Raw genomic sequence first — 15,508 nt, 5'->3', positions numbered from 1 at the left:
GCTAAGGACTAAAAACTTACTGCTTGAGACATGATTGACTTCCAGTAAGTATCAACGATGGCAAATTTCCTGCCTTCTTCTGGCATCTGGGCTATGATGTCCTCTGAACTGAAGATAGGCTCCAGGTACAGCCAGGTGGCTTGGCATTTCAACCAAGCATCCAAGATTTCCTGCACACGAACAAGCTTTTCCTCCCACTTCTGTAAATGTAGCATTTCATATCTACATCAGTAACCTGCCCTTGACACCACAGGCCCATGAACTCATTCATTCATTTTACAAATACTCATTGAGGGCCCTCTATGTTCTGGCCACGGTTGCAAGTACTGTGGACATAGCAATGAATGAGACATAGGGCTCATATTCTAGCAGAACCATAATAATAATGTTTATAGATACTTAAAATGTGCCAGATACTATTCAGAGTACTTTTTATATTTGAAATGAATTTAATCTTCTTGACAGACTTAGGAGGTAGCCATTATTACAAACCTCATTTTCTGGATGTAGAAACTGGCACATAACAGTTCAAGTACCCTGACCAATATGTGTCAGAGCCCAGATTTGAACCCAGCTAGTCTGCCTCCAAGTCTACACCCTTAGCTTACACAATGTCTCACATATAATAAGCAAAAGTGGCCCAAATCCCTCATATCATGTACTTTGCACTTGAGATTATGATAGCCCATAGGATATTCATATAATTTCCAAATGTATTCTATTTGGTACATTCAAGCATCTCATCTTCTCTTTGGAAAAATCTCTTGCAAAGGCTTATTGGCCATACAGTTAGTTGGGTGGCTACTGCTAGTTTTTTTCCCCCTGTCGTGAGAAAGTGGATTTCTTTGCTAATTGAACTTGAAGTGTAGCACCTTCAACTTCTTCCAAGAAATCTAGGACTAATGGGCCATTCCCAAAATACTCAAGCTCGGTTCCTCTTACCCGGCATTCGGTTTCTATTGGTTTGATGAACGGCGAGCCACACATGGTCTGGGTCTTTATAACATGATCATCGAGAAGCAGTTGGATGTCATCAACTGCACACAAGATGCTTGTATCCTGGAAATAAAGACGCCCATCCCAGTCAAATCATGAGAACTTCACTCCTGGTGCTAACTGACTCATAGTTCAGATCTCCACTTCAGTGGGAGATGAATCTGTCTTGAAGGGGATGATATTTTTATTTTCTTTCTTGAAAACATTAAAGACATTTCGTTTCCACTTCCCCTGTAGAAATCAACTGTGACATCAACTCAGATAACTGGGGTGGGTGAGCATCCTGCTTCTTTTCCTATGCTGCTACCCCTCTGCTCTCTTGCTTCCTGGCTCTCCCCTCAGGCAGCATCAGCTGCTAATCTGACAGGTGAGGCCTACACCTGCGTACCAATGTACCCCATGGCACTGCAGCAAAGGCAGTGGATAAGTGTGGTTATTTTAAAAATCAAATGCCAATACTATTTTAAATATTTTTTATTTATGTGAATATCTATTTTTTAATCAGATACTAACTGGGAAGACATAAAAGTGTATTAAGTTGCTAAGAACTAATAAATGAAGCTTCTAGGTATTTCTTTTGGTCTAGGGGCACCATAGAAAATGTACCTAGACACAAAAGGTATTGTAGACCAAGAAAGTTCAGGAACCTCTGTCTTGAACATGTACTGGACCATATGGTGCTGTGGGTAAGCTGCTGTGTGAAAGGATGGAGGGCGAAACCCACCTGCTGCTCTGCAGGGAATAAGAACTAGCAATCTGCAACCTTAAAGAGTCCAAACCCCAAACAAACTCATGAACACTTTGTTGATTCTGACTCCTAGAGAGCCTACACGGGGTTCCCAATGCTTTGTAAATCTTTAAGGGAAAAGAGCCTCATCTTCCTCCTTCAGAGTGGCTAGTGGATTTGAACCACTGACCTTGTGGTTTGCAGTCCAATGCTTATCTAACTGTGCCACCAGGGCTCTTTCCTGTAAAGATTACAGCCTAGGAAACCCTACAGGCAGTTTTATTCTGTCCTATAGGGTCACCTTGAGCCAGAATCAACGCACCAGCACAAAACATCAACACCAACTGTGCCTTAAAGTTAGTCCATGTGGACAGCACTTTTCATCCTGGGTCCTAGTGGGAGGCTTATTGACAAGGGTCTGTGCCCTGGGCCGTTTGACCTTCCTACGTTCAGTACCTTCAAGTCTGTGTCTAGGTGAGTAAATTGGGTCCAGGGAATATGGTGACCCACTTCCAAAATCTCAGCCATCGAAAACCCGATGGAACAGTTTGATTCTGACACACATGGAATTATCAAAAGGCTGACTTGATTCTGACTCACAGTGACCTTACAGGAAAGAGTAGAACTGCCTCATAGGATTTCCTAGTCTTCCAATCTTTCCAGAATCAGACTGCCACATCTTTCTCCTGCTCAATGATATCTACACCCTTGAAATTCAAAGGGTGGTCCACAGATCACAGTTCCAGCATCACCTGAGAACCTGTTTGAACTGCACAACCTCAGGGCCCATCAAGACCTGAGAAATCACAAGCTACACTTTAACAAGATCCCCAGATGACTCTTGAATATATTATCTTTTGACGAGCCAAGCAGAGGCTCTTGTCCGCTGAGATACGCTTCTGTAAGACTGGTTTCTTCCTTAAGCTCACCCCCCCTTCCTGCCAAGTTCATTCCAACTCATAGTTAACCTATAGGACACAGTAGAACTGCTCCCTAGGGTTTCCGAGAGTGCAAACTATCACGTCTTTCTTCTATGGAGTTGCTGGTGCGTTGAAACTGCCAATCTTGTGGTTAGCAGCCCAATGTCTAATCTACAACCTCCCCAGGGCTCACTTGAGCCCTTCGCAGGAGATCTTAATCCAAGAGGTCAGTTCAGCGCTCTTCCACTAAAAAAGCTTCTTGCTTTGAATCAAAAGACCTTTCAGATGTGCAAATGCATCCATGAGTAGTGACTGAGAGGAAGTCAAAGCAGAGGAAATATCCTAGATGTTAGAGATTAGATTCCTCTTGCTATTCTGAATCACCTCTGTGATACACTACATAAAAAATGGCCTACTTTCAGGGGCTAGCCAGTTGGATTCAGACTCACAGTATCTCTGTATTTCACAAAATTGAACGTCATATTAACCCAGTCCAACTTCATTTTCTCCAAGTTTTTCTCCAAAGAATATTCTTTACTGGCAGCTGCACCAATGGGTTCCAATCTATAGAGAAAACAGAGCAGCATCAGCAATAGGAAAAGCAGAGAAAACATGCCAAAGGAAAGACTTCAACTGCCTTCAGAAAAATTCAAAGACTTTCATTGCACCAGCAAGTTTATGAGCCCCATCTAGGATTCGCCAGCTATCACCAGTTGGGCAGGGTTTCTTGCCTCAGCCGGTCAACACTTGGGGCTGCATAATTCTTCGTTGGGGGAGCTGTCCTGTGTACTGTGGGATGTTTAGCAGCATTCCTGACCTCTGCTTATTGTCAGTAGTAGACCTCACCATCCTCCCACCCCTCTTCCAGGTTCAACAGCCAACAATAATTCCAGATGTGAGCAAATGTCGCCCGGGGCTAGAAAATCACCTCCAGTTGTTGTAAGGGCACTAAAACTAGACTTCTTTCCCCCAGTTTTATTTCTCCCTTCTTGCTCACCTTCTGATATCTTACTCATATCTTTATGGGCAGAGGGTTGAGCGAAAGGCTACACATGGAGTTTCCAAAGTCAAGCATGGGATGGACCTCTGGCAAATGAGGGTTATTGCCTGTGCATGCTTGAGTTTCATGGTGCTGGCCCCACATGAAGCCAAGTGGTAGGATGATGCAGGTACAGATGGCCAGTCATGCCCATCTTGTCAGAACAAAGGTGCGTGGCCCTTGTGTGTTTGCAGTTCTTATGCCCAATCTGAGCATCCATGCAGGCAGGAGATTCAATTGCTTGAGAAGCAGGACTGGCCAGCTGAATAGTGGAGTGGAATGTATGTAGCTACAGCATGTGAATCGTTTGCTCCTTCTATTTCTTTTTCTTGCTTTATTACTCTGTTAGGACTTTTAGCACAATATTAAATAGGAATGGTGAAAGTAGGCATTCCCCTTTATTCATATTTTCATGAGGAAAAGCCTCAATCTTTCTCCATTGAGTGTAATGTTGGCCTTTGGTTTTTTTTAAATGCCCTTAATTATGTTGAGGAACTTACTTTTTATTCCTATCTTATTAAGAGTCATTATTTATTTTTATGCAGAAAGGTGCTGAATTTTAACAAATGCCTTTTATGCATCAACTGTGGTTCTTTTCTCTTGTTCTATTAATGTGGTGTCTGACATTGACTGATTTTATAATGCTTAACCAAGCTTGCATTCCTAGAATAAATCCCATTTGATCATGATCAAAATGCCTTCCAGTACTGAAAACACCCATGCAGCTGGTTGGAGGACCACAGCCTGGGGACCACTATGTCGGGTGAGACCGGAACTCTACTGTGTCACAGTGTCTCAAATCCAGGTGTCTCCATGGTGGAGACAGCTTTCTGAAAAATTTTGGCTTTAAACTGTCAATTCAAGTATTACAAATCCTAGGGGCACTTGGCAAAGAGAAGTCAGCAAGCATCAGGCAAGCATCTGTTGTGATCCATGGAGTTCAAGGTCAAAGAACTTAAGAAATATTCTCTTTGAAATAAAATCTTTGAACTCAATTTTTTAATGACAACCTGCCCGCATATGTACAACTGAAAGTTAGGCTTTACTAGTAGTTAGGCTTTACTAGTTGCTAGTCAGCTGAAGGAGACATCACATTTAAAAAGAAAAATCATTTTATTGTGGGCTCACACTACTCATCACAATCCATACATCCATCCATTATGTCAAGCACATTTGTGCATTTGTTGCCATCTCATTCTCAAAATATTTGCTTTCTACTTGAGCCCTTGGTATCAACTATTTTCTGCTTTGATTTTTGTTGAAACCATGTGTTTTCAATATTGGAAGGCATGTTGAATAGAATGGAAATAATTTGTTTTTAAGTAAAATGAATTTTGATAGAATTAATGAAACATACATTTCCCAAGAGGTCAAAACATACATTCCCTGAGAGGTCTCTGGTTCCAGGATTGGTGGAATGAGGCCCATTTCTTCAGATTCACACAGTTATACAGGCCTCCAGCAAATGGCAGCATGCACTCAAAGAGGGACAAGAAATTCCCACTAAACCCAGAGGTAGAAAATGTAAGCCCTGTAATGTAGGCACTGTAAGCCCCACAGTAATGAAAGGATTTAAAAATCTTATAATATGGCCATTAAGCTGATTCCAACTCATAACATCCCTACAGGTCACAGTAGAATAGCACTAGAGGGTTTCTAAGATTGTGTACTTCATTTCCCTGCATAGCTTCATACTTCCAACCTTTCAGTTGGAAGACAACTATTTTAACCACTGTGCCAACAGGGTCCTTGTAAAAAGTCTTAAGACATCCCAAACCAGAAGGAAACCCTACAAACACCCAATAGGGGACCAGTCATATCATCACATGGCCTTAACCCCTAGTAGCACAGTGTTTAAAGTTCTTGGTCATTAACCAAAAGGCTGGCAGTTCCAACGCTCAAGCCACTACTTCATAGCAGGGAAATATGTCAGCCTGATTCCACACAGATATATGGGACAGTTCTACTGTGCTCTATAGGGCTTTATGAATCAGAATTGATTAGAGAAAATTGGGCTTGGGTTACAAATACTTAGAAAAAAGAAAAGAAAAACAATCTCCTGAATGAAAAGTGGAGCCTTACTTTTCTATGAATTTTCCAAATCCAAATTCCAACATATTTTGGAGGCAAGTCGTTTCATTGGGCTTTATTTCAGAGCCAACAATTTCACTGATCTGGGAAAGAAAAAAACAGAAGAAGAAAAATGAATGTTTATTGTTCAAGGTTATTTAACAGGGCCTTCTGTGTTAAAACAAGTGTTCTATCTTGTCTGATGCAACAACTGCTGTGGCTATTGAGACAAGAGGCTTGGTTTTAAAAATTTAATTAGAATTTTATTAAACTAGGATTAAACCTAAATTTAGATAGCCAAATGTCCCGGTTGTAAACTGTTGAGTTGGACTCAGATCACCCAGATCACTCAGGTCAGAAAAAAAATTTCCTCATAGGGTTTCCTGGACTATAATCAAAATGAGAAGATTCCAAAGGAGATGAAACACCTACAAACATCCATTAATTATCACAACATGGAGTTTAGGAAAATTGGAAGTTGGCAACAATGAAATGAAATGCATACAGATTGAGATCCTAGGCATTTGGGAGTTAAAATGGACATAATGGCAATTTTGGCTCAACTAATAATAGATTCTACTATCCTGGGATTAACAAATTCAAGAGGAAAGAACATTTCACAATCTATCCTGAAATCCAATGCTGTCAGTGATGGGATATTTACATACCTTTAAGGGAGGCCAGTTAATATGATTATTAATTAAAATTACTCACCAATCCTTAATGTCAAAGACAAAAACAACAAAAAAAGGAAAATTCTTGTCAACTTAAAAAACAATGAGGAAGGATCAGTAGTTGGAATATATAAGCTTGGTGACAGAAATTACACTGGAAATCACATCATAGAATTTTGCTAGACCAATAATTCATTAATTGTAAATTATCTTTTTTTCAGCAGCAGTGATTACACATGTGGACCTCACCTGATGATATACACAGAAATCAAATCTAAATCTGTGGAAAGAGATATTAAAGAACTCAATATTATCTGTCAGATCAAGGCCAGGGTTTGGTTGCAGAACAGAATATTAGTTGACAATGCACAAGTTCAACTTGAAGCTCAAAATATAAAAAATGATGGAGCTAAAGACTGAGATTTCAAAGGATAGTTTAAAGAAGATAAAGTATTATAATGAAATAAAAGATCTGGAGTTAGAAAACTAAAAGAATATGATTGACATTTGTCCAACTGAAAGAACAAGAAAAATTTAAGCTTCAGAATGTAATATTGAAGGATTTTATGCACAAAATACAGGTGCCTTAGTGCCGCAGTAGTTATATGTTAGGCTGCTAACTGCAAGGTCAGCAATTGAAAACCACCAGCTGCTCCATGGGGGAAAGAGGGGGTTTCCTACTTCTGTAACAGTTATGGTCTCACAGGGGAACAAACTAAGAGGGAAGGAGAGAGAGAGAGAAAGAGAACCGTATCCTGGCCCACCAGGCTTCGAGGACTACATTCCTACTCAAAGCATTCAAAGCACAGAGAGGGCCACAGGTCTGGCAACACCAAAAGACATGGCATCCCCTTACTGACCTATGTTTGGAGACACTGGGAATTGTGCCCAGTCTAACAAAGCCCCCCTGCCCCCCACCCCCCAACTGGGGTAAAACATAAAAACAGAGCAGCAAGGGGAACAAAGCAATGAAGTCCCCAAGGAATCCCAAAAATAGGCTTCAGAGGCAGGGCTTGGCACCTCATCTAACTCAACTGGAAAATATTCATAAGGGTCAACAGAAAGACCTGGAGCTACTTATAGGCTTTTTTTCTTTTTCTTCTTTTTTTCATGTTTAACTATATAAAATAGGCAAAATAAACAATCCTGAGGGGAAAACAAAGGGGCTGATGGTTCCAGAGGGACATGGGAGAGGGGAAGGTTGGGGAAAGGAAGGGTAGTCCAACAAACCCAGAGACAAGGGAACAACAAGTGATCTTAAATCAATGGCAAGGAGGGTGTAGAATACCTGTGAGGCTTGATCAATTGCAATGTAGCCGAGAGGAATTACTGAAGGTCTAATGAAAGTCAAACATGATAGTGGGACAGGAAGCAAGTAAAAGGAAATAGAGGGAAGAGCTAAGAGTTAAACATTTATAGAGGTATAAATACAGGCATATACTTATGTAAATATATTTGTATATAATGATAGGTATATAGGTCTATATACATATATTTATATGTTAAATATAAGGTAGCAGATGGACATTGAGCCTCTATTCAAGTGCTCTGCTCCCTCAATACAAGGACATTTTGTTCTAATAACCTGGCATTCTGGGATGCTCACCTTCCTGACATGATCGTTGAAGACAAAATGGATGCATAAGCAAATATGGTGAAGAAAGTTGATAGTGCCCAGCTATAACAAGATATAGCATCTGGGGTCTTAAAGGCTTGAAGATAAACAAGGGGCCATCTAGCAGGGAAGCAACAAAGCCCACAAGGAAGAAGCACACCAGCTTGTGTGATCATGAGGTGTCAACAGGATCAAGTACCAGGTATCAGAAAACCCCAAACAACCAATCATATAGATGTGAAAAAGGGGGGCTATAGTGGAGACCCAAAGCCTATCTGTAGCCAATTGGACATCCCCTCACAGAAGGGTCACAAGGAAGGGACAAGCCAGCCAAGTATAGCACTGATGAAACACACAACATTCCTCTAGTTCTTTAGTGCTTCTCCCCCACTATCATGACTCCAGTTCTATCTTACAAATCCAGCTAGACCAGAGTTTATAGGCAGTACAGATAAGAGCTCTTAACATACGGAATCTAGGATAGATAAACCCCTCAGGAACAGAATTGGGAGTAGCGATACTATGAGGGTAGGGGGAAGGTGGGGAAGAAAGGGGGAACTGATTGCAATGATCCACATATAGCCTCCCTCTCCCTACCAGGGTGACAAACAACAGAAACGTGGATGAAGGGAGACAGCAGATAGTGTAATATATAAAAATAATATTAATTTATAATTTATCATGGATTCATGAGGGTGGGAGGGTGGTAGAGGGAGGGGAAAAAAAGAGGAGCTGATACCAAGGGCTCAAGTAGAAAGCAAATGTTTCAAAAATGATGATGGCAACCTATGTATAAATGTGTTTGAGACAATGGATATATGGATTGTTATGAGCTGTAAGAGCCCCCAATAAAATGATTTATTTAAAAATAAAAAGAGTTATGGTCTCAGAAAACCACAGGGGCAGTTTTGCCCTGTCCTAGAGGGTCATCATGAGTTGGATGAATGGCATGGCAATGAGATTGGTTTTTAGTTTTTTTAAATCATTTTATTGGAATCTCTTACAGCTCATAACATTCCATACATATATTTTATCAAGCATATTTGTACATATGTTGCCATTATCTTTTTCTTTCTTTTTAAACAAAATCATTTTATTGGGGGCTCATACAACTCATCACAATCCATACATCTATCCCAAGCACATTTGTACATTTGTTGCCATCATCATTCTCAAAACATTTGCTTTCTATTTGAGCCCTTGGTATCAGCTCCTCTTTTCCCCCTCCTTCCCCCAGTTTTTATGGGCAAAATATTAAACGATGCAGGAAGCTTTAAAAGATAATTGAAGGGCCTACATAAAGTCACCGTACCAAAAAGAACTGACCAATTATTCAACCACTTAAGAGGTAGCATATGATCAAAATCAATGGTACTTAAGAAAAGTTCAAGTTTCACTGAAGGCAATGGCAAAAAAGAAGGCTCAGATAGACTGGGTCTATCGGGAGAGGGACCTATGAGCATCAAGGACAAGCACAAAGCCCGTGCAGTCCCCTCTGCTAGGGCATTTCAAGACCAGAAGCTGATCCCCATGGTCTCTGCCTTTAAATCATTCCACACTTTCCTTAGGCCCCAGGGCTTTTTGAGAAACTGGAAGTAGCGCCTCGCTACAAAATGCTCTTACTAATTCTTTTACATGGTTCTAAGACAAGGATTCCAGGCCAACTCAGAGAGGAATCTGCCCATAGAAAGCTAACCTTATCTTACCCACACATAGAGCAGTCCTCTGGTAGGGGACACCCTGCAAAGCCATTGCTAGCTCTTGAGGCAATTATTTTAGAAATACAGTGAGTTGTCGTTTTTCAGCTTAGTGTTCACACCACACTTGAAACCTTCACACTTGGTTGCTTATTAAAATCCAACTATTTTTAGAGAGAATATTTATTATTCTCATTTATAGACTCCAAGGACTGTAAAGTACAAAATTACTTCTGAAGCAGTCTGTTTGCTGATTCAACTCCACACTAAATGCAGCCTAAGCAGGGATTATCTTTTGTGTATCCTACATCAAGCAGCCTCTTTTGTGTATCTTAGGAACAAAGCAAGGCTCCTCCTCCTGTAGCCCTGGTGGTGCTATGGGTTAGACGTGGGCTGCTAATGGCAAGGTCAGCAGTTCAAACCTCCTACCAGACACTCAGTGGGAAAACGATGAGGCTGTCCATACAAGTAAAGGTTTACAATTTTGGAAATCCTATATAGGGTCAGGTTTGGGGTTCAGTAGCTTTTTGGAACCCTCTGTAGCCATTTACTTAAAAAAGCAGACAAGGAGGTGTGTGTGTGTGTGTGTGTGTGTGTGTGTGTGACCACTGGTTGGAATAATACTCAACCACCAGCAAAGAACATAGTTAACCTATTCATATGGTTGTTGCTGTGCCATCGACATAGTTCCAATCTATAGCGACCCTGTGCACAACAGACTGAAACGCTGCCTGGCCCTGTGCCATCCTCACAATTATTCCCAGGCTTGAGCCCATTACTGTAGCCACAATTCTCTTTTTACGCTGTCCTTGTACGTTATCAAACATGATGTCCTTCTCCAGGGACTGGTCTCTCCCAACAATATGCCATTTACATGGAGAGGCAGGCAGTTCCACTCATCTTCTACCCATTTACTTCCTTCAAAGACCATCACCCTCATTATCGCTCTCTTGGATGGGATGAGCTTTTCCTTTCAGAACAATCAGGCACTAATGACCTGGTAGTGTTTGCCACCTTCCAAAGGGATACCATGACCGGGTAAGGGCTGACTGGGGGTAGGTAATGACAGGGACCTGCTGCCAGTGCCGATCTTTCATTCCTGGGTTGCAGGAGATGGTCAGAATTGGTATGTGCTGCTTGAACTTATCAATCTTGATTTTCACATTCTCTGCTAAGCGTTTGGGTGCTGGTACATCAACTAAGGTCTTGGTCAGTTTATAGATCGTCCTCCACATATTCCCTATTTCTTCTGCGATTTCCTCAGCGTTCAGTAAATAGAGGGGTCCTGAAAGAGAAAAGATGAGACAAAGGAAGAATCAAGCAGATGCCAGTCATGTGTAACTCTAATTCCATGAACTAATGGCACAGTATGTTGGGGAGTTGCTAAACACTCACCTGCTAACTGAAAAGTCAGCAGTTAGAACCCACAAGCACTTTGAACCCACCAGTACCTCTGCAGAAGAAAGTTCAGGCAATCTGCTTCCAGAAAGAAGTGCTGGAAGCCCTATGGGGTAGTTCTACCCTCTCTTGTAGGGTTGCTTTGAGTCAGAATCAACTCAATGGCAACAGTTAACAGGTACGGTATATAGGAACAGCCAAGGGCTTTGGAGGTATGCCTGTATCTAAATCGTCCACTTAGGGAGTGAAACCTTGGGCATGTTCCTGAGCTTTAATTTTATTTTTTGGCAAAATTTCTGGTGGCTATGGTATAGTTCCTGGACTATGCAATTATTTTTAATTTGTTATTTGTTTTCTGCCCCCTTCTTTTCTTTCCTCCTTTCTCCCTGGACTCCTCGCTGTAGCCTTCAAACTCTGTTTCTTTCAGTGTGACAACCATTCTTCTTAAATTTTTCTTTATAATAGTGGTCTCAAATTTTGTTTGTGTTTATGAAATTGACTAACTGCTCAGTGCATTATCTTAGTTTTTCATCTTTGTGCTGGTTATTGTAAATAGTACATAGTATGCCTTTTTCATTTCTCTTTCAGACTTCTTTTCCCTAATAAGGTTTAAAGGTTTCCAAAAGTAACACTCCAGGAGTATATGTTCACTAGAAAATTCTACCAAACAATTCTATGAAATCTTTTCCAGACAAGAAAACAAAAGAGGAATGCTTCCCAGATAACTTTAACTGGTTGGCATCATTCTGATACAAGATCAAAGACATTAATAAGAAATGAAAACTACATATCAATATTTAATATCAAGATTCAATAGCAAGATGTTAAAATACTCAAGAAAATATTAGGTATAAAAACCAAATTCGGTAATGTATATATGGAGAATACTACACTATGCCCAAGTGGATTTCATTCCACCAATGCAATGTAACTCACCATATTAACAGCCTTAAGAGGAAAACCCAAATGATAACATCAATTGATGCAGAAAAATCATTTCAGTAAATTCATTCCAAAGAAAGGTGACACAAAAGAATGCACAAATTATAGAACAGTATTAAAGCTATCACATGCAAGTAAAATTTTGCTGAAGATCATTCATCCTCAGTTACAGCAATACATTGACAGGGTGCTGCCAGACATTCAGGCCAGATTCCAAAGAGGATGTGGAACAAATAATATCATTGCTGATGTTAGATGGATCAAAAGAAGATGGAAAGAATACTCAGTCACTGCACCAAAGAGAACTAATGATAGTCAACCGTTTCACGAGGTGGAATATGAGCAAGAACCAATAATTCAAAGAAAGAAGCCCAAGCTGCACTGAAAGCGTTAGCCAAAAACAAGGTTCCAGGAATTGTTGGAATGCCAACTGAATTGTTTTAACAAGCTGGTGAAGCACTGGAAGCACTCACTGGTCTATGCCAGGAAATTTGGAAGATAGCTATTTAGCCTGCCTAGAAGAAATCCTCATTTGTACCCATTCCAAAGAAAGAGGACCCAAGAGAATGCACAAATCATAGAAGAATATAGTTAAAATTACATGCAAGTAAACACTTGCTTAAGATCATCTAACAAGTACCAATTGTGAAAAAGAGTTGTATGAGTCCCCAGTAAAATGATTTAAAAAATAAAAATAATAAAATGATGATGGCAAAAAAAAAAGATCATCCAACAGTGGTTGCAGCAGTACATTGACAGGGAGCTGTCAGAAATTCAGGCTGGATTAGAAAAGGATGTGGAACAAGTAATATTATTGATGATGTCAGATGACTCTTGGCTGTAAGTAGAGAATAACAGAAAGATGTTTGTGTTTTATTGGTTATGCAAAGGCATTTTGCCTTGTGAACCATAATAATCTATGGATAGCCTTGAGAAGATGGGAACTACAGAACATTTAATGGTGCTCATACGGAACTTCTACAAGGATCAAGAAGCAGTTGTGCAAATAGAACAAGAGAATAATGTATGATTTAAAATATAAAAAAGTGTGCATCAGGGTTTTATCCTCTCACCATACTTATTCAATCTATATGCTAAGCAAATAATCAGGAAGCTTTCCGATATGAAGAAGAATGTCACACCAGGATTGGTTTACTAACAACTTGCGATACATAGATGACACAACCTTCTCGGTGAAAGCGAGGGCTTGAAGCACTTGCTGACGACGATCAAGCCTTCAGTACAGATTACAACTCAATGTCAGGAAAACCTAAATCCTCACCCCTCTACCAATAGGTAACATCATGATGAAGAGAAAGGATTGAGGTTGTCAAGGATTTCATCTTGTTGGATCCACAATCACTGTTCACAGAAGCAGCAGTCAAGAGATCAAACAACTCATTTCACTGGGTAAATCTGCTGCATAAGATCGCTCAAAAATGTTGAAAAGTATAAACCCCATGACTGTAGACAATACTAAGGAACTTGAACAACAACAAACTTCTGTTCTACAATCTTGTATTCTAATAAGTTTGGTGTTATTATTATTCAAATTGTGTTAGAAAGGAGTCAATGCAATTTAAAAATTCATGTCAGTTACATATAATTAACAAAATACACATAAAATATGTACAGAAACTATATCCTGACACCTATAAAATGCTGATAAAAGATATCAAAGAAGACCTAGATAATTGGAAAGAAAATGTGCATAGATTGAATGCCTCATTAACAAAGAATTAGCAAAGATGTTAATTCTATTCAAACTGGTCTATAGATTTAACACATTTCTAATAAAAATTCCAGCAAATATTTAGTTTGTATAGACAATAGGTTATTAAATTTCTGTGGAAAATAGTGGAATAGCCAAAACAAACCTGAAGAGATAAGTTATGAGTGACTACACTGTTTTAATAATTGACTATAAAGACGCCTATGGGCAAAATGGTGAGTGATGGAGGAAGTATCAACAGCAGGCGGACGGAATATACAGTCACTGTACCAGAAAGAACTGGTCAATGTTGAACCATTTTAAGAGGTTGATTAAGAACCCATGGTATTGAAGGACGAAGGCCAAGCTGCATTGAAAGCATCAGCCAAAAAGCAAGGCTCCAGAAATTGTAGGATTTGAAATGTTTCAAAAACTGATACAGCAGTGGAAGCACTCACTCATCTAAGACAGGGAATTTAGAAGAGATCTGAATTTGTGCACGTTCCAGAGAAAAGAAACCGATCAGGATGGAGAAATTATAGAACAGAATTATTAATATCACACACATGCAAAATTTTGCTGAAGGTAATTCACAAGCAATTTCAACAGTACACTAACAGTCTCATGCACTTTGGACATGTCATCAGGAGAGACCAGTACCTGGAAAAGGTTTTGTAAAGGAAAGGGTAAGTAAAAAAAGAGAATGACCCTTAATGAGATGAAATGACACAGCGGCTTTAACAATGGGCACAAGCATGACAATGGTGAGGATGGTGCAGGACTAGGATCACTAGGAATTGGAGCTGACTCAACAGAAAGCTATAGTGCTCAAAACCGTGCTAAGGGTTTTATACAGATCAATGGAACAGAATCAAGATTTCAGAAATAGAGCCATACAAATAGAGCCAATTTACTTTTGCAAAGGTCTAAAAAGAATACAATGAAGAAAAACAGCCTTTATAAAATTCTTCTAGTTGGAACAATGGGACATCCATATTGGAAAAAAAAAAGTCAAGTTCTTCCTAGTTCATCTCTTTTCCTCAGAGCCTATGGTAGTTAGGTTTTGTGTCAACTTAATTGGGTCAATAGTCTCTGTAGGAGGGCAGTTGAAGCCCCCCTCATAATGTGACCTAAGAAAATGTAAATAATTCCACGAGTGAAGCCTCCTTCCTTGGGTCACAAGCCCAGTGTAACTGAAAGGATGTTTCCTTGGGGTGTGGCCTACTACTGTTTAAACAGACCCCCATGGGAAGGCCCTCCCCACCCCCAGCCCCTGCCTTGTCTTGCTGGCCTAGATCCTGCATTTGTCTCATCGGCCTCTGGTTCTTTGGATTTGAGCCAATGGCCCATCATATTGCCTACCAACCCTGGGTGCTATCAATTGCCCGCCACATTGCCATATTGCCTGCCAACCTTGAATCCATTCAATCCTGCAGCCATGAGCCTAACCTACTGATCTTGGTTTCCCCACCTCCACCACCAGCCTGGGACCTTCCTGCTTCTAGGCTTGTCTCTCTGCTTCCTGGTTGATCAGCCTTGTCAGCTACATGCTACAAGGGTCAGGAAAAGCCTCCCGCTTACTATCTGACCCACAGACTTGAACTGGACTGAATTACCCATTTCTATAATTGTGTAAACCACTTTCTTGATATAAATTTATTTATATTCACATATACCTGCCACTTGTTTTGCTTCTCTAGAGAACCCAGTCAACATTGA

General features: G+C 40.2%; 1 protein-coding gene across 1 annotated transcript in view; it reads right to left on the bottom strand.

The window, feature by feature from the left end:
- The window catches only part of DNAH3 (dynein axonemal heavy chain 3), a 210,881-nt gene that overhangs the window by 129,505 nt on the left and 65,868 nt on the right, over positions 1-15,508 (bottom strand). Inside the window, exons 17-22 of the mRNA XM_030884374.2 lie at positions 11,134-11,140; positions 10,812-11,023; positions 5,765-5,856; positions 3,093-3,207; positions 943-1,059; positions 21-200 (exon numbers count right to left, since the gene is read on the bottom strand). Of these exons, the coding sequence (XP_030740234.2) occupies positions 21-200; positions 943-1,059; positions 3,093-3,207; positions 5,765-5,856; positions 10,812-11,023; positions 11,134-11,140 (723 nt within the window). The remainder of the gene's footprint in view (positions 1-20; positions 201-942; positions 1,060-3,092; positions 3,208-5,764; positions 5,857-10,811; positions 11,024-11,133; positions 11,141-15,508) is intronic.

The sequence above is a fragment of the Echinops telfairi genome, unplaced genomic scaffold (genome assembly GCF_000313985.2).
Source record: "Echinops telfairi isolate 266 unplaced genomic scaffold, ASM31398v2 ScPeMD7_5;HRSCAF=22, whole genome shotgun sequence".
NCBI classification, from domain to species: Eukaryota; Metazoa; Chordata; class Mammalia; order Afrosoricida; family Tenrecidae; genus Echinops; species Echinops telfairi.
Note: the sequence above shows the minus strand (reverse complement) of the source record. Positions and strands in the feature narration are given on the sequence as shown.